The 19,397-nt window shown below is 35.6% G+C and overlaps 1 protein-coding gene and 1 pseudogene across 3 annotated transcripts in view; one reads left to right on the top strand and one right to left on the bottom strand.

Moving 5' to 3' along the window:
• Positions 1-9,153, top strand: part of LOC107704523 (vasoactive intestinal polypeptide receptor 1-like) — a 36,657-nt gene extending 27,504 nt beyond the window's left edge. For all 3 annotated transcript variants that reach the window (XM_016507461.1, XM_016507462.1, XM_016507463.1), the window contains 10 exons: positions 1,748-1,848; positions 4,317-4,414; positions 4,520-4,652; positions 5,287-5,440; positions 6,344-6,404; positions 6,549-6,618; positions 6,952-7,043; positions 7,299-7,428; positions 7,734-7,775; positions 8,168-9,153. In XM_016507461.1, the coding sequence (XP_016362947.1) occupies positions 1,748-1,848; positions 4,317-4,414; positions 4,520-4,652; positions 5,287-5,440; positions 6,344-6,404; positions 6,549-6,618; positions 6,952-7,043; positions 7,299-7,428; positions 7,734-7,775; positions 8,168-8,350 (1,064 nt within the window). In that variant the 3' untranslated portion in view covers positions 8,351-9,153. The remainder of the gene's footprint in view (positions 1-1,747; positions 1,849-4,316; positions 4,415-4,519; positions 4,653-5,286; positions 5,441-6,343; positions 6,405-6,548; positions 6,619-6,951; positions 7,044-7,298; positions 7,429-7,733; positions 7,776-8,167) is intronic.
• A 2,805-nt stretch (positions 9,154-11,958) lies between these two features.
• The window catches only part of LOC107704524 (pituitary adenylate cyclase-activating polypeptide type I receptor-like), a 28,018-nt pseudogene continuing 20,579 nt past the window's right edge, over positions 11,959-19,397 (bottom strand).

The following is a 19,397-nucleotide window of genomic DNA, read 5'->3' on the forward strand; positions in this document are numbered from 1 at the left end:
TGTGGTGTCCTACATAAATCGCCAGGGAGGCCTCTCCTCAAAGCGTCTCTTCACTCTGGTAGAGCGCCTCCTGGAATAGGCTCAACTCAACCTGCGCTCGCTGAGAGCAGCACATATATTGGGCAAATTAAACCAAGGAGCGGACATGTTATCTAAGAGCAATGTCCCCTCAGGGGAGTGGACGCTCCATCCGCAGACGGTTCAGAGGATCTGGGAGATTTTCGGCGAGGCCGAGGTTGATCTCTTCGCCTCAGAAGACAACTCTCACTGCCCAATTTATTTCTCAAAGACCAGGGATGGGTTGGCCCACGATTAGCCCAACCTCCTTCTTTATGCTTTTCCCCCGATCGCCCTGATCCCACAGGTAAGCAGGCGAGTAAGGGAACAAAAACACAAGGTTCTCCTGGTGGCCCCACTTTGGATGAACCAGCTGTGGCTATCAGAGCTAACTCAACTGTTGATAGCGGCCCTTTGGCCCATTCAGCTGAGACGGGATCTCCTCTCTCAAGCGAACGGGACAATATGGCATCCTCGGCCCGACCTATGGGCCCTGCACCTCTGGCCGCTCGACGGGAGCCTTCGAGCCTCCCAGAGCGAGTCTTAAACACAATTTCAGAGGCTACAGCCCCATCTACGAGATGCCTCTACGCCTTGAAGTGGTCTTTTTTCTCCACTTGGTGTCTAAACCACGGCAAAGACCCTCGTACTTCCGATTTGACAGAGGTATTGTCATTTCTGCAAGAGCTGCTGGATCAGGGACGCTCCCCATCCACGCTCAAAGCTCAAAGCCGCTACAGTCTGCCAACATTCGGTCGCTATCGCTGAAGACTGCTCTGCTTCTAGCACTGCGTGAATGAAAAAAGGCTTCAGTTCAGGAGAAAAAAGGGGATCAGGGACGCTCCCCATCCACGCTCAAAGCTCAAAGCCGCTACAGTCTGCCAACATTCGGTCGCTATCGCTGAAGACTGCTCTGCTTCTAGCACTGCGTGAATGAAAAAAGGCTTCAGTTCAGGAGAAAAAAGGCTTTTTCCCATATGCGTCTAGCAAGACGCAGTACTTGTTCCCATATCTCAGGGAACCGAGGTTACGTTAGTAACCGAGTACGTTTCGATCTTAACTTGTTTTTTTCTTTTCAAAGAACACCTCTATAGCTTGTGTTTCAAAGAAAAAAGCACATTTCTGATTCCTCAGATTAACAATTTCAGACTCCTATTGCAATTTCACATACTCTTTATGAGTCTGTCTGTTATATTATAACCATAGACTGGGGTTCATTATACAATAACAATCTCATTAAACGGTGTATAAACCTAATTGGTTTGATCCATCTGAGCTCTCTATCCACATACTGTATCTAAATATCATGAAATGCAACAAAAGGTACAAGCAGATAATAAAAAAATAATCCCTTTACTGTCAAATGTTAATGATAGGAAGGACCTGTGGATTACTGTAGCAGAGACTGTGTCATCCTTAGTAATTATGATTTAAAGTTATTGAGCTTATACAGTAGCTTCATAGAGTGTTTTACAATGTGGTATAAAATCTAGAACAAATGAAACATCTGCTTCGTTTTTGTGACTAATTAAAGGGAAAAAGTATACTTGATGTATCTGTTACAGGGAATGTAATGAGCAGCTGTTGCGGTCTGGTGTTTTACAAGTTTCTCTTTACCAAATGATGTATCAAAATGCAACATATACAACGTTGCATGCTGATCATTATGTTTAACATTATTTTAATGCAGGTTTCATAATTAGGAATTGCACCAAGAGTGGCTGGACAAAAATCTACCCATCCTATGAGAATACTTGTGAGATTGTGGAGGACGTGGAATCAGAAACCGAGGTGAAAACTTTACTACATGCAATATTGTACATATCCTCAGAGAATCTTATGGCATAGTAATTGTATATGCCAAGTTCTGTCATGAAACTAATGATATTCACAGTGTTACACTACTTGGCACAAGGTGCTTGGTTCATGTTTCATAATCAGCCAATGAGCTTGCTCCTTTACATTTTAAAGGCTGGTTAGCATTAACTAGAGCAGTTCGCGGCACGTTTTCAGAGTTCCTCTGAAACCCTTCTCCTTCCTCAGCTCCACCTGTAAAGATCTGCTATGGGTTATTATATATGCTACTTGTGCAGCAGCAGTACTGTATATCTTAAATACTCACAGCCCCGTATCGGTGTATGTATTGGCAGTAGCAACTAGCAAGTTCCTGTATTTGCTTTGCAGCAGCAGCAGCAATAATCTACAACAACAGCCATAACCAACAGCAGCAGCAATTCAGCAGAAGCAATCCTGACCAGCTCCCTTCACCTCAAAGCTGCCGTCCTGTGTTTTTTTTGTTTTTTTGCCTCTTATTTGCATAAAGTTGAACATTTCTCAACTTTTTAAACACTGTCCAGAGGGACTTTGCACTGTTGCTTTCTTTGCTCCGCTGTCAGGCCTACAATCTGCCACAAACGTTTAAGGTCAAGCTCATCTGTTGATCTCTTTTGCATTTTCATTTTCTTTGAAAATATCTCTTACTTTTTTGTTCTCTGGGTTAAGACCACTTTGCTTTTTTTGATGGGAGCAAATTGTATTCATATTACCAATAAAAAATAGCTCACCCACTTCAAAGTAAAAAACCTTTCCTCTTCCTAGCAGTTCCCTTATATTATCTCTTTTTCTTTTCTTTTTCTTTTTTTTCAGTCATATGGTAATGAGAATAGAGACAATGCTTTGAATGAAAAATGAGAGATGATATGATAATGTTCAGTACATACACACAAACAAGCAGTCCAAGGTTAACAGATGAGTGTGTTCCTAATGTGAACAAGCCAATTACCGGTAGTTGAATCAGTCATATAAGAGCATAATACTCTCTCCTGAGTGCTAAATTTAATCTCTACCACTTAAACTCTATTTTCATAATGACTTTCACCTGTGCCTGCATCAGGGGAAGTAGCAATGCGGTTATATATGCACCTGAAATATAGTTAATTCCATATGCTGTAATCCCAGAATAAGATGACCTGCTTTTAATATCAGCTATGTCCAAAAAAATCTGCATTCATAGGGATCTCTCAATCTAATGTTTACATTTCATCCTGTCTATTAAGAGGCATTTTTACATTGTACATAGTCATTCCCTGCCTACAAAATCCCACAATCCTTTGCATGCAGTTCACCAGGTGGTGGCATTAAAATGGCCTCTGTTGGCGTTACATTTTTTTCATGAATAAATATTTCAAATAATAAAAATACATTACAATTTTTTATACATTTTATAAACGTTTTTTTTTAACATGACTATTTATGTTTGCTTGGTTTTGGGCATTTCTCATTTACTGCACTCGAAGTTGTGGCACAAATAACAAACAACGGAATGAAGAAATGTTATTTCATCATACATTTTTAATTCATTTTGCAGCACACTATCATTGGATAAATATAAAAGCCGTTTATCCATGATATTTCAGACCGGTGAGACTATTCTTGTCTCCATCCAGCCAAGTGGCTGTGTATTCTTGTCAAGTTTAGAATTATTAAGATTAAGAACCAAAGATCCAGCAAGCTATGTGGATAAAAGTAAACATTTTTTGAAGAATGTAATATATGGACTTCTTTGTGTTCTTTCATGAATAAATCATTTCAAATAATAAAAATACATTAAAATTTTTTATACATTTTATAAAAGTTTTTTTTTAACATGACTATTTATGTTTGCTTGGTTTTGGGCATTTCTCATTTACTGCACTCGAAGTTGTGGCACAAATAACAAACAACGGAATGAAGAAATGTTATTTCATCATACATTTTTAATTCATTTTGCAGCACACTATCATTGGATAAATATAAAAGCCGTTTATCCATGATATTTCAGACCGGTGAGACTATTCTTGTCTCCATCCAGCCAAGTGGCTGTGTATTCTTGTCAAGTTTAGAATTATTAAGATTAAGAACCAAAGATCCAGCAAGCTATGTGGATAAAAGTAAACATTTTTTGAAGAATGTAATATATGGACTTCTTTGTGTTCTAGCCTTTTAATGTAAGATAATTGCATCAAGTCAATGTACCTTTGTGCAACAACAAGCAAAATACATTTCTGTGTGAATTGTTCACAAAATCCAAATCATCACATTCAAATCTGTGCTTGTCTGTAAAGAATAAACCTCAAGGACAACAAAATGTGTTGAAGTGCACAAATCAAAATGAAAAGACTTGCCATTTCATTGTAAAATCTCTTGATAAAAGACTGATATTTCTCTGGAAATAATTCTGTAACGTTTTCTTTTTTCTTTATTTTTTCCCTATGTTCTAGACATCATATTATTCCACTTTCAGGCAGGTGTACACTGCAGGTTACGCTACCTCACTGATTTCCCTCATCTCTGCCATCTTTGTGTTTACAGCCTTCAGGTACAATGAGAATCCTCACAAAGCTCATGCAACCAAACACATTTTAAGTGGTTTGTGACAATTTGTTGAATAATTTAGCAATCTATGTTATTCTGCCCAAAACAGGAAGTTCCACTGCACAAGAAACTACATTCACATCAATCTCTTTGCCTCCTTCATCTTGCGAGCCAGTGCGATCTTCATCAAAGATGCAGTTCTCTTTGCCGATGAGAATCTGGACCACTGCTTCATGTCAACAGTGAGGCTCACCAGCTGTCACAGACTCATGCAGAATTTGTTTTTTTATAGATGTCATTCAATAAGCTAATGCACGCTATTCAACATGTCAGAGCTCATGTTCCCAATCAATGGTCAGTAAACATATTAGGTCACAATGTATGACACTGCAGCATCTATCTGAAACAGTAAAAAAAAATTCTAAGCTTCACACCAGTTTCTGTCAGCATAGTGACACTAGCTTCACATTTTCTGCATCCACTTTTCCGCCCTTCTCAGTATCAGTCAACTCATCGGTGCCTTAAAGGCACACTTTTCAAGATCTGCCTCCGCTAGAACTCACAAACACCTTCTTTGAAGTACAAAAACCACTTCTTACATAGCTAACACTCTTCTTCCCAGTTCTCTGTGATGGTATTTGTGCTGTTTCTTATCAGCACTGCTTAATTTATCCACCCTAAAATGATACTGTTGAAACTTCTAAGCACTGCAACAATATCATACTTTTATTTGTAATGCATAGGTCTTAAAATGTGCTACATGCTGTGGCAATTATGTGTACTTTTATATCTTCTTTTGTCCTCTAAGAACGTACAGTACATCTTGACAGAACAATTATAGCACTTATACTGGATTCTGAATGTTTTCCTCTTCAGACCTCTTGCAAGGCGGCGGTAGCTTTCTTCCAGTTCAGTATCCTGGCTAACTACTTCTGGCTGCTGGTGGAGGGGATGTATCTACAGACTCTTCTAGCTCTAACTTTTGTCTCACAAAAGAAGTATTTCTGGTGGTATATACTTATTGGCTGGGGTAAGCATGGAAGATATTTGAGAATATATTGTTATATAATAAACAAAATGATGAAATATTACTAATTTACACTACAGTTATTGTCAAAAGGTTTTAATAATTATGATTTTTTTTAACAGGTAAAACAGTAATATTGCCTTTTTTTCTACAAAAAACTGAAAAGTGTAGTGTAGTATATGATAGTGTGGCCTTATTCTGTGTTATGTTCCATTGGTGACACCTGTAGGCATGAGATGGAAAATAGATTTTTATCCCAGTATTACCCTAGTGAAAAGTAAATGTACTAAAATGTATTTTAAATACATTTATTTCATGCTAAGTATACTACAAATACATTTACATATGTATGTGCTTAATACAAATACCCTCCAATTGTACTTTTGGAATACTAAACTGGTATACATAAAGTCTGCTAAATTGGAACAACTACTGTAATTATGTACTTAATGCACTTTAATTGTGAGGAAGTAGTGCTGAAGTCCAACTAAAGATATACTGAAGTATATTCGATTGTGCTAAAGTGAAATATCTTGCATTTAAAGACTGATATTATTCAAAGATCATACAGTCCTCATCAACAGTGACATTAAAACTTATATATTAAATACTTAAAACATTAATACTTATAGGCTTAATATTAAGAAATGTGCATTGTGCACAAGTAGTAATCCAAATTATGTTTAATTTATATAATTTTTATATCAGTAAGTCTTGAGTGATATGTCAGTATAACTCCAGTATGTTAATAGATTTAAACTATACTTTGTATGAAATTATGAAAATATTTTAAATATATTACTGTTTTACTAGGGTAGATATGAAGATATAAAACCTATTCTTGATTTCATTGTGTTCAGTTTGATGAAATTTTATTTATTTAGTTCTGCTCTCTGTATCCTGTAGGTCTACCAACACTAATACTGACCATTTGGGTTCTAGCCAGGAATTTTTGGGATAACAGGGGGTAAGTCCAGATTGTTCTAAACTCTTTAAGCTATTGTGTGATACTTTGATATATAGTGATAAATACTGAAAAATGCATTTTTTCACTGTTTGTGAAGGTGCAGTTACTGGTATTCTCGTAAATAATCATAAGCTCATGTTGCAGGTGCTGGGATGACACAGATGTTGCTTACTTTTGGTGGATTATCAAAGGACCAATCACAGTGTCTCTCCTGGTAAAGTACAGCTGATTTGATCAAATATAAAAGACTACATCCTGAATATAATGGAAAACATTGGTTGCAATAGAATTGTGCAAAATATATACAGTATTATGAATTTATCATGTGCCATGGTTGTGCAATTTTAAAATGACATTTTCTAACATATGAAAGTAAAGTTAAAAAGTTATGTAAGACAGTATGTAATGCTCTTAAATACTTACATATTTCTTTTGCCCTAGTCATTTTGATTGTTTCTTTCAGAATATATCCACAGTATGTTGATGTGTAGTGTTCAGTATATGAGCTGTTTCCTTCATTTATTATACAGAGACACTTTTTTTATAGATCAATTTCTTCATCTTCATAAATGTGATCCGGATTCTTGTGCTGAAGCTGAAGTCTCCAGGAATGGGTGGCAGTGATACCAACCACTTCATGTAAGGAATATAAAGCACACTCAAAACAAAGGCAGCAATTAATCTAAAAATGTTTGATTCACAGACAATTGGCAAATACTGCACAAGCTACTGAAGTGATGTGTTATTGCCATGTTGAAATTCTTAAGTTGCAAGTAGAGTTTTATTTATTTACAGCATGAACACATTTTTACTCCAACACACATTCCCTCGAAAATGTACTTTCATTGTTTGTTGTTAATCTGAAGTAATGCTGAACTTCGTGTATACTTGTAGGAGATTGGCCAAGTCTACCCTTTTCCTGATCCCTCTGTTTGGCATGCACTACATGGTTTTTGCCTTCCTGCCAGAGAACACAGGAGAAAACGCTCGCCACTTTCTTGAACTTGGCCTGGGCCCCTTTCAGGTGTGTACAGCCCAGCATCTATGAAATTCACAGAATACTAATGCTCATGACTTGTGGAATTGTCTGATGTACAATATTTTGTGATATCACATTATATATGAACTTTTGTGTCATATATATTGCAAATATGTAAATATAATATATTGAGTAAATGTAAAATATACATGTAATGTGTATATATAATATAACATGTAATACCATTTATGTCAACTAATAGCTGCATATGTTTTACTCAGTTGAGCTGTATTTAATTGTTAATGCATCCTTACTGACTGACTGTTATACTGTGTTTCGTTATATCTCAGGGTTTTGTTGTGGCTCTGTTATACTGTTTTCTCAATGGAGAGGTAAGCCACAAGTGTTTCCTAATAGTAAATAAATATACCAATGGCCAAAAGTTTAGAATAATTAAGAATTTGTTTAATGCTTCTGAGTCTGTTACAGTTACATTTTATTAAGGCCATGTGATACTGAAGACTTAAGTAATCAGCTTTGCTATCACAGAAATAAATTACATTTTAAAATGTATTAAAATAGAAGTTATTTTAAATTGTAATAGTTGTAACGATAATACTGTTTTAACATTATTTTTCATCAAACATATGCAGCCTTGGAGATCATAAAAGACTACAAAAAAACATGACAAAATCTGATCTAAACCTTTGACTGGTAGTGCATGTGTAAAACAGCAAATACATTCTGCTTTCAAAAATGCACATGCATTTGTTTGTGTTTTCAGGTACAAGCAGAACTGAAGAAGAGACTGTGGAAGTGGCAGACACAAAATTATTTGAGATACAGTAAGAGAAGGCGAACCCTCTTTACTGAGAGCAGCACAGTCACACAAATCTCAGTTTTGGAGAAGTCCAGCCCTAAGGAGCTGCTCTTAACTGAGTCCCACAACAGTGTGTCATCCGTTTGAAATCTTTACAATTCATCTCATTCCCTGTTTCTCTTCCTCTCTTCCTCTTTTTTGAAACCTCTTAACTGGTCCTTCGGCGAGGTTCACTGTCCTCTTTAACCCTGATTAACTCACCTGCCTGTAATTTGTCGGTAATCCTGAAGAGCTTGATTGCCTGGTTTAGGTGTTTTTCTTTAAGGTTCGAGTTAAAGGACACAAAGGCCAGTTTTGAAGAACCCTGCTCTAAAAGATTAAATTCATTGAAAATTTTCAAGCTCATGCAAATTCATGCATTGTGATAAAGTTATAAAATGGTTGCTAGAACAATTCAAAGATATTCTTTTTTTCTGCACATTACTGAAACAAGCTTTCAACTTGATGCTGAAAAGAAATGACTCTCTATCTATTGATAATGCAGAAGCACAAATCATGTTGTTTAGTTTTATTTAAATTAGATGCACTGACTATTTAGAGAACAAACTAAAGGTACAGTTCACCCCTTTAACCCATCAAAAAAAAAGCAAACGATGATCATAAAACCCATTTCTCCATAATTTGTATTTGTCACTCCGTAGTATGGTCTGCTTGGCTTGAAAGTTGAGATTGCATAGATGTATAGATGTTGAACGCACAGCTAATTGCCTTACAGTAAACAGAGACCTCATTTTAGATTCTCCACATAAAATAGCTAACAATTAAAGGTATTTTCATATTCATAAATGCATATCCATAATCTCTTATTTTGTAAATTGTGTTTCAAGGCAACATATTGTATGTATAAAGAAATATAACATTTCTATAGAGCATCCAAAGTACTTTTCTTAAATATTGGGTATTTTCAAGATATTTTATTAATTATAAACCATGTTTAAATGTTTCAGTTAAATAAATCATTAGGATTTAGTGATAATGAAAATGTTTTATTAGAAAATGCATGAAAACACAATCTAAGTACGAAGAGTACTTACAAAGTAGATACAAATGGTAAAGATGATTAATCTTATTGATATGAGTATTTTGAGTAGTTATGAGTATTATAATGAATAATACTGTTTTGAAAATGGCCTATTTAAGAATCCTTTTGCAGTGCACACATCTGGAGCACTAGACTGTAAAGTTTCTTGTTTGGTAGAATTGATATCTTGTTTTATTGTTGCTAAATGTGTTTGTAAATATATGCTTGCTGTAGCCTATATAATTTACTTGATGTACTATATTTGCCGACATTTGTTATTTGGTTTTTTAATTTTAAATTAATAAATTATAAATTAATTCATATTTACATAACATCTATTTTCATGAATAATAATAATTCTAAGATTGATTTGGAGGCACACTTCAGTATTGATATATTTTAATAGGTGAAAAGAATTGCTCATATGAGTCTGAGCAGTTGAGTCTGACTGAACTGATTCTATATGCTTTTTGCATATTTTTTTGTTTCAAAATATAAGTGGATAGAATATGAATTCGGGACCATGAATTCATAAGCATTCAGTTACAAAAGACTGAACTTTCTGACATATGGTTACGGCATATGCTAAAATGTATTTATTCTCTAATTGTTTTTAATGTTGTGGTGTGTATTGTCTTTTTCAGCTTGTGAAAATGTTACCCATTCAGATAACTTCTGTTTTCTTGATTGTGTAAGCGTTGTTGCTACATTCACCAACATGCCTTAATGTATTCAGATGTGTATTAGCTTTGTTGAATGTTAAATGTATGGAGTAAATATTTAATTATGTGCTTTGTGATGTTGTATTATTATAGTATATATGTAAATACACCTACTTTTACTGTATTTTTCTACAACGTTGACGTTATTTATAAACTTACATAATCATCTGCAGTTTTACTGCCTTTAATAATTAATTTTGTCCTAATACAAAAAGATTATTATTAGAAAAGTTCAACTTCATATTCACTTGTCAAAAACATTTAATGTTTCAAAATGAAGTCTATAATGTGCAAAAAGATTTACCATACATCCAACAAAATAATTTCTCATCACAGTCAGTGACATAAAATATGCACAAAGAAAAGCATAAAAAGCCAGCAACTCTCCACAAAAGCAAGTTTAGCTGCAGTTAACATCATCTAGAACATTCAAATGAATCTAGCCATTACAAGTCTGTGAAACCACTGTATTATTAGTATTCTAAACACTACATTCTTGTTTTCTGTGCTATGAGGTGACATATGTAGCCTGTCATACTCCTCCATTAAAAAAAAAAAAAACGAATCTTCAATAAAGCAACGTTTCATATATTACATCTAGCTTATTCTACAGTATTAGTTATAATACATTTTCACTTACAGGGAGAACAAAAAACACTGTAATTTCTGTCTTGTGAAATATAAAGCCCCACACATTTTCATCTCCATACCCGTGTAACGCTGACAGTTTACTTCGCTTCCCATCAGCCCATTATTATGTATATTCCGCAGTTGAAATGTGCAGTGGTGATTGCAGGCTCATGTGCTGAAAGTTCTGTCATTTCTGTTGAATGTTGTATGAGGTATAAAATGCAAGTTTTCTAGTTCTGGGTGAGTTTGTGTGTAGAATCTGTGGCAGCACTGCAATCCCACTACTTTGAATGAGAGGTATTAGAGAGGTGTTCGTTAGACCAAAATATGTCATTTAGAATGTTCTCAACCTATTATACAAAAAGCACTGTAATAATAATACCCGCATATAATAAAAATAGCCATGATGTGTTTTTAAGAAACAACATGCTTGTTGGCCCTATGGGTAATACTCACTTATTTTTGTCACTGGTATTTTCTCGTAAAACAACAACAATATTGCTGTACATCAATATAATACGCCACCCACTTTCTTTGTGTGCTTAGCGCCCAACAGATCACAGGAAATGCATGCATCGTTTAAGAGGAATAGCCAGCGATGCTGAGAACTACACATTTAAACAACGTTATCACCAAGAGCTCTTTAATCACAATTCAAATTACTTAAAATTCTCGTTTTTAAAATAAAACCCCAGCTTAGGACGTGTGAAACGGACTGCAGTTACACGCTAGCTTTTGTGTTATTTTGACATTTACACTAAAAAGTATTACTACTTGTTTCTCTGCACACAAACTGTCCACAATGTATTGCTAAAGCGTGTTTACTCAGAGAGTAACATGAACGCACACTGATCGTGTCACTGAATTTGAGACAGATTCTTTACAGAAGTAACATCTCTTGAAAAGACTGTTTTAATTGAATATACTGTACACTACAGAATATTCAACAATTATTAGTCAGCTGTTTATTATTTGCTAATCATAATTCTTTGTCATATGCTAAAATTACATTGAAATCAAAGTCATTTTACATCTTGAAAAGATACGTGGCCTACATGGATCATAATAACTGATCCTAGATCAAAATTAAGTCAGGCTAGGATTTGTTTTTTAACAATTGTACACACTAAACATTCCACTTCAAGTCAAATTAAAATGATCATTAATTACTAAAAAAAAAATCTACAATACAGTGTAGTTTTACATATAAATAAATATTGATCATATAAAAACGTTTAATTTTTTGACCTTGTGATGTCTTCTTTTTGCAGTTATCGTTTGAAAAACAAGGCATTTGTTTAAATAATGCTTCAAAGGGGGGAAAAACTAGCTTGATTTCTCTGAAGGCCTCTTGGTTTGCTGAAGCATAATAAAAGCACTTTCACAGAGGGATGCAGTTATGTGTTGCAGTTTGTCTTTGTAAAACCAAACAGTTGTCTCTTTTGTGCAAAAAAGGCACTTTGAAGAAGCAGAAAGCATCTTCGTATGCAGTGACATCAGTTGCAAAGACTTGCAAACTTGTACGGCAAATGACGTCTTAAGAGGTCAAATATTCAAAAAATCTTCTTTGGAATCTTAAAAGTGCTCTATTTGTAAATGCTTTTATGACATTAAATTACAACATGAGCAAAAGATCAAATATTATGAGTCAGAAGAGCTATAAGAAAATGCTCAGCCTTTAAAAATAAAAAAATTGCTTATAAATAATTTATTTATTGATATGAGTGTAAAGTTTCATAATTATTTGCTGTAAATTCACTGTATGACAGCTAGTAGTCATAGAAGTGTGTGGGGGAGGAATCAACATGCATATTACAAATCTATTACACCATATTACCCAGTTATATATTAATATGCCAAACATTGTGGCATGAACTTTGTTCCATTGTTGCATTCTAACTGACATTTTCTGTACTACCGGCTGTTTAAAAAAATAGGAGAACAAGTACAAGTACAAGAGGAATCTACTCATGAAAACAAATTGACAAGTTAAGTTACTCACTGTTTTAATGAGGTTTCAAATGCTAGTTTTTCTTTGCTAATGTTAGTTTTGACTGGGTAAAAGATTTCAACACTGCGCCCAAGAAGCATCCACAATGTGGATCCTTAAACTTCTTAGTCCTTAAACTTGATTTTCCTTCAGTCCTTCATTCTACAATTACAACATATGAAAATATTTACATATTAAATTGGTATTAGGAACTGGGGATCAGTTATTCATTAAGCTCCTGTGTGAAATATGTGGTTTCTTCTCCTTCAAAAATGACTTTTCATGTCCCACATCCCATTGCGGTGAGGTCGGCTACGGTCTTCATTCTCTTCGATGATGCTTTGACGATAAAATATTGAGAATCTGGAACTGTCACAAATCTTCACAGAGAAACAAAAACATGAGAGACTTGATATGTACAAAAATATCCACCTTGTTCACGAACTAAAGCTTTCTGGATGAAAACATCCTAAATACTGGATTGCTATGGATTCATTTTTTCCCCTCGGCCTGTAATTCCTTTCAGTTCTGATCAAATCTGATTCATCTGTAAGTCCGCATCAAAGGTATCCATGTTTGCTTGGCACACAATAGACCAATGGTTGTGAGCTCCTCAGAGTTCCATAGCAAAGCCTGTCATCTATGGACGATTGACAGATATTACAGCTTCAACCGACACTATACAGACTCAAAAGATGAAACAGGACTTGGATGTTGACGTAGGTTATTTTGTAGCTCTAGTTCTAAGGAGTTTGGTCCTCTGAGCGCTCATGTGGCCGGTGTTTCAGCCTGCAGGCTGGACATGCGGATCTGTGAGCTGCTCTTGCTGAGGATGGAAAGCTGTGTGCCCCCATTCACACCACTGCTGGCCAGAGACGGATGCCTGTGCTTCATATCCACAGCGAAGTACCGGTTCACCGTCCAGCTGCGCCATTTTCGTTTGATTTCTGACTGCACCTTTGGGGAGAAACTTCAGTGGGTTATTAAGCTGATTGGATCCTACAGGAGGAGATCTGCAGATCTCTTTCCATGCTGCTCATGGACAAGCTTGAATTTTAAATCCAGCTGGTTAATCATTTACATGTAAGGCCATGTAATGAGCACTGCAATGAGAAAGGGCCTCCAGAGACACTGCTTTATGCAAATAGAATGCAATTTGGATGTTTTCTAGGTAGAATTTATAATAATGAAAGCATATTTTATCAAACGCAAAAAAATAAAAAAATAAAAAAATAAATTTATATTAAAATTAACATGCTTTTATCCAAAACAGTTACTGAAAATGTTTGTGAAAAAGAAAGAAAGAAAATATAAATGTATCTTGATTTTTCCCATAGGAGTCCATTCGAACTGTGGTAACTGGGTTTTGTTAAACCAAATTGCACACTTTATTTTTCTTTTCAAGCACTTAAAGGACTTACCTCTCCATTAAGAAAGCAGTAAAGGACAGCTACTACAAACCCCTGAGAAGAAAATAATGACATCAAAATAATACAGTACACACAAAATAATAACTATAGACTATAAATTACAGTGCACAAAATACACATGAAATCTAAATAAATAAATAAATAAAATGAAATCATGTTGTCTCTTTGTACAAATATGAAAAGACAAAAGGGGGCTTCTACCTGAAAAGAACCAAGACCAAGTTCAAACACGAGTCTTTCTCTTTTGCTGACATCTTCTGGTGTGAAAGCAAACACGGTATAGTGAATTCCAAATAGAGGAATGAGGAGAAGAGTGGAGCGAGCCAGACGCCTGTCAAACACACAACACACCAATCAAGTCATAAAAAGACTCCACATCTGATTGTGATGATATTCATCTTAGAAATGGGAAAATATAAAAAATATTGTGGTACATGTATGTGTATATGTATACATATACATATATATATATATATATATATATATATGTATATATATATGTATATGACTAACAGATAAATGCTGGACTCATTCCCTCCAATATCTGGAGACTGCAACTTCTGCACCAGGATTATAATGATGCCAATAAAGAGAATAAAGTTGATCTGAGAGCAAAAGAGACAAGATATATGGTGTATAATTATTTCTGCCCTGCTGAATTATTCAATACAATAATACAGTAGTTTACAGTCAAACGTCTTTTGCGATGGAATATGTACTATCCTTACCATGATAGAGGCAATAACAGGACCCTTGATCACCCACCAGATGGCAGCATTGTCATTAATATCCCAGCAACTGCAGGCAATGTCAGACATTTATCCAATTTGATTGGTTTTTCATTTTATTTTCAGCTTTTTTTTCATTACATAACATATTAGTTATAGATATTATTAAAAAAAAAATCCTTTATCTTACCCAATGTTATCAAAATGAGCTCTTAAGACTGCCCAGACAGCTACACAGATTGTTGGAGTACCTGGAAAAACATGGACAATCTAAATAAATATGAGTAATTTCAGATTTTCACATGATATAACAAACACTTATTTGATGAATTTTTACAAACACATATTTTGCTTTATATATATTTTCTAATATACATCCTCCTGACTACCAGGAAAAAAAAGTTTTGTGAATTTAGTATTTTGTCATGTCATTGCATGGTTTACTTTAGAGCATAAGAAAAAATGTGAAAAATAACATTTTTGAGAAATTATATTTTATTCATATGTTATGCTATGCTCTCTGTAGAGAACATCAGGACTTTAAAAAGTCCTGATTTAAAAAAAATAAAAATACATGAATAGACATGAAAAGGCAAAAACAGTGGGATTTTTGTTTCAATCACAAATCAATTTTCATTTTTAATACCAAACATTATGTAAAGATGATTCTCAACTATGTTATGAAAGACATTTTTAAAGACCATTTTTCTTTATGCAAAATGTGTGTAAAATGGCCATAAACCAGTTGTCCCATTATATACAATGTATCTATAAACTGTATCTAATTTGCATATTAATGTGTTTTTGGGGCAACATAGAATGAACAAATAAGTGCAATAATGGGAGTAATAATGGGCAAGATTTTAATAATAATTTTTGCTTTATGCAAATAGAATGCAGTTTGGATGTTTTCTAGGTAGAATTTATAATAATGAAAGCATATTTTATCAAACGCAAAAAAATAAAAAAATAAAAAAATAAAAAAAACAAACAAAAAAAACATTTATATTAAAATTAACATGCTTTTATCCAAAACAGTTACTGAAAATGTTTTTTAAAAAGAAAGAAAGAAACAAAGAAAGAAAGAAAGAAAGAAAGAAGCAAGATTTTAATAATAATATCTCATATTTCATATGAATATTGATATATAATTGTTTTTCTCTGTTCATTTGTTGTGTCTCCCAATATGTGTTATAAATATGCTTTAAGTCCTGGTGTCCTCTACAGTGGACATGACATCGATGTCCTGTTTCATAACAGAAGGTCATATTTTGATTTGAAAATAATAAAATAAAATACAATTATAATGTATTATTTATTTTATACATACATATTTTATATTTACACAAATGTGATTTTATACATAAATATACTTATAGTTTTTGTGTATATTTTACATTTTTTCAGTTAATGTTTATTTTTAAGCAACCTTTTTATGGTTTTAGAAATAATAACTATATAAGCTACATTAACCCTGGTCTTACCCCATCCAATAATGGTGTACCAGTAGAAGTATCTTTTCTCAGGAAAGAATGTCTCAACAAGCAGCGTAAAAAGATACAAGCCCTCGATAAACAGCCAGAAGTAGTTTGACAAAACACAATAATGAAAAAATACCATCACAGCTTTACACTCCACCTGCAAAAAGAGCATAAGAACATAGAGTGAATGCTACATTCTTTGAATTTGATTAACTAAAGCATCATTTACATTTACATAATCTCACTGGAAAATTAGTTAAGTGTCATCCAGGTTTGGAATGACATGAGGGTGAGTAAATGATAACATAATGTTTATTTTTGAGTCAACTATCCCTTTAAAAACAGAAGAGTCACACTGTTGCACAGGGAACCATTCAAAGCACATTCAGCTAGCTGGCCAAGAAAAAAGCAACTGTGAGGTGACTACAGAGACCTCATTATCCGAAGCAAATTAAAGCACATAACAGCAACACAAACGTGTGATTCTGAGACTAATTCCTTCCTCAAAGAAATGACATGGGCAACCCGGGATGTTAATGGGCCCATCACCATGACTGCCTGGGTATTTGTGTGCAATGTGAAGAGAGAGAGACTGAGACTCACAGTGTGTATAAAGCAATGGTTGCTGTCCTCCTCTGCATATAAAATGCCGTCTTTAATGAAGACTGAGATGGCCCTCAGGATGAAGGACACAAACAAGTTCATATGAATGAAATTCCTGGTGCAATGCAACTGTGTTGTTCAAGAACTCCTCGTTTCCTCGTTTGCTCCCCGAGTGAATTGTGACAGAAGACCCGACCAAAACAGTTACCTCGGTGTTTTCCCCTCTGTTTGTTTTCCGTGTTTTTTCTCTCAGTGTTTTTGATTCCGTTGTGTGCCCCTATGGATCCCCTCCTTCGCCCCGAATTCATCCTCTTCCTGCTGGAGCAGGGGGAAAATTCGCTCGAGGGTCATACCAGAATGTTTCTGGCTGTGGCCCATCTCACCACCTATCCGGACGACGCGCTCAGCGTGTTCCAGAGTCCGCCGCGACCGACAAGCCATCGCTAGAGAGAGCGACAGAGCTGAGGATCGCCACTGAGCCAGAGGCCGTGACGTCAGTCAAGGTGTGTGAGCCGGCAACAACACCTGCCACGAGGGAGAAAGCCACGGACGGTGTGAGCACGGAGATGAGCTCCGCCCCCTGCACTGCGGCTGAGGGTGAGCTGAGTATGGCGCTGCAAAAGGGCCAAAACGAGGAGGGGGATCTAATAGACTGGGAATCTGATCTGGCGATCGAACTGCCCCCTCTCCTCTCTCCGTCGTCTCCGCTGGTCCCGTCCAGCCCTTTTTCAATCCTCCAGTGCCCGCTCCTAGAAAGCGCCTTCCAAAAGCTCCCTCCAGTGCCTGCTCCTAGAAAGCGCCCTCCTGTGGCCGCTCCTCGAAAATGCCCGCCTCTCCTCCACCACCTGTGGCCTGGGTCCTGCTGTGCTCCTCTTGCTCTGGGTCCCTCCTGTGTCCTCCCTGGCTCCTCCCTCCTTCATCGCCCCCCCTGGTCTCTGTCTGCCAGCCTCCTCCTGGATATCCGTCCTCCTCCGGAACCTCCTCCCAAGTTCCCACCCACGCCTCCCTCTGTTGTTGCTACGGTGCGAGGACACACCTTCCGGGAGGGGGCGTAATGTCAGGATCATGGACTGTCTGTGTCTTGTTTTGCCCCTGTTTCTGTTCCCTTATTTGGTCATGTTCCTGTCCTGGTTTTGTTAATTAGTTTGATTAGTCATCCCATTCACCTGTTTCCAGGTGTGTCTCGTTCCTCCCCAATTATCCTGAGTTTAAAAGCCCTAGTCCATTCAGTTAGTGTTGGTCAGGTCTACTTGTTGAATGTCCTCCTTGTTCTCGGTTTTCCTGTGGATTATTAAAGACCGTGTTGTTCAAGAACTCCTCGTTTCCTCGTTCCTCGTTTGCTCCCCGAGTGAATTGTGACAAGAACAGCATTTTTTATAATATAGATCTTTAGTAACAATATAAATGTCTTTACTATCACGATTAAACAATTTGATATATCCTTGGAAAAAAAAAAACGCATCTTTTTTTGTACATCTTGGTGTATTAGTTCAGTATTATATTACAATATACAATTTGAAATGTCCAACAATCTACATACTAATTCAATTTTACTCATTTCAGGGGCTTAACTTAAATAATTATGCTCCAAATATGTGACCCTGGACCACAAAACCAGTCATAAGTAGCACAGGTTTATTTGTAGCAATAGCCAAAAATACACTGTATGGGTCAAAATGATCGATTTTTCTTTTATGCCAAAAATCATTAGGATATTAAGTAAAGATCATGTTCCATGAAGATATTTTGTAAATTTCCTACTGTAAATATATCGAAAATGTATTATCATTAGTAATACAGGTGCATCTCAATAAATTAGAATGTCATGGAAAAGTTCATTTATTTCACTAATTCAACTCAAATTGAGAAACTCGTGTATTAAATAAATTCAATGCACACAGACTGAAGTAGTTTAAGTCTTTGGTTCTTTTAATTGTGATGATTTGGGCTCACATTTAACAAAAACCCACCAATTCACTATCTCAACAAATTAGAATACTTCATAAGACCAATAAAAAAACATTTTTAGTGAATAGTTAGCCTTCTGGAAAGTATGTTCATTAACTGTACATGTACTCAATACTCGGTAGGGGCTTCTTTTGCTTTAATTACTGCCTCAATTTGGCGTGGCATGGAGGTGATCAGTTTGTGGGCATGGCTAAGGACTTCATTTGGACAACTTTAAAGGCAATTTTCCTATCCTAATAAACCATAAATCAATAGAAAGCTTATTTATTCAGCTTTCAGATGATTAATAGATCTCAATTTCAAAAAATTGACCGTTATGACTGGTTTTGTGGTCCAGGGTCACATATAATTTACAATTGTGTATAAAAATGCCTATTAGTGAAAGCTCTTTAATACCTATGTGCAGGCATTTTCTAAACACTTCACTAAGACAAATGTGTCCATATATATTATTTAGTTTCCACTGAAGCTTAAAAATAGAATGAACGCTCGTGACCTCTTTCTTGACCTGGGTTGACCTCTCACCTGAACCTGCAGAGAATGGCCATGGCAGTGGTGAGC

The sequence above is a fragment of the Sinocyclocheilus anshuiensis genome, unplaced genomic scaffold (genome assembly GCF_001515605.1).
Source record: "Sinocyclocheilus anshuiensis isolate Anshui unplaced genomic scaffold, SAMN03320099.WGS_v1.1 scaffold1538, whole genome shotgun sequence".
Taxonomy (NCBI): Eukaryota; Metazoa; Chordata; class Actinopteri; order Cypriniformes; family Cyprinidae; genus Sinocyclocheilus; species Sinocyclocheilus anshuiensis.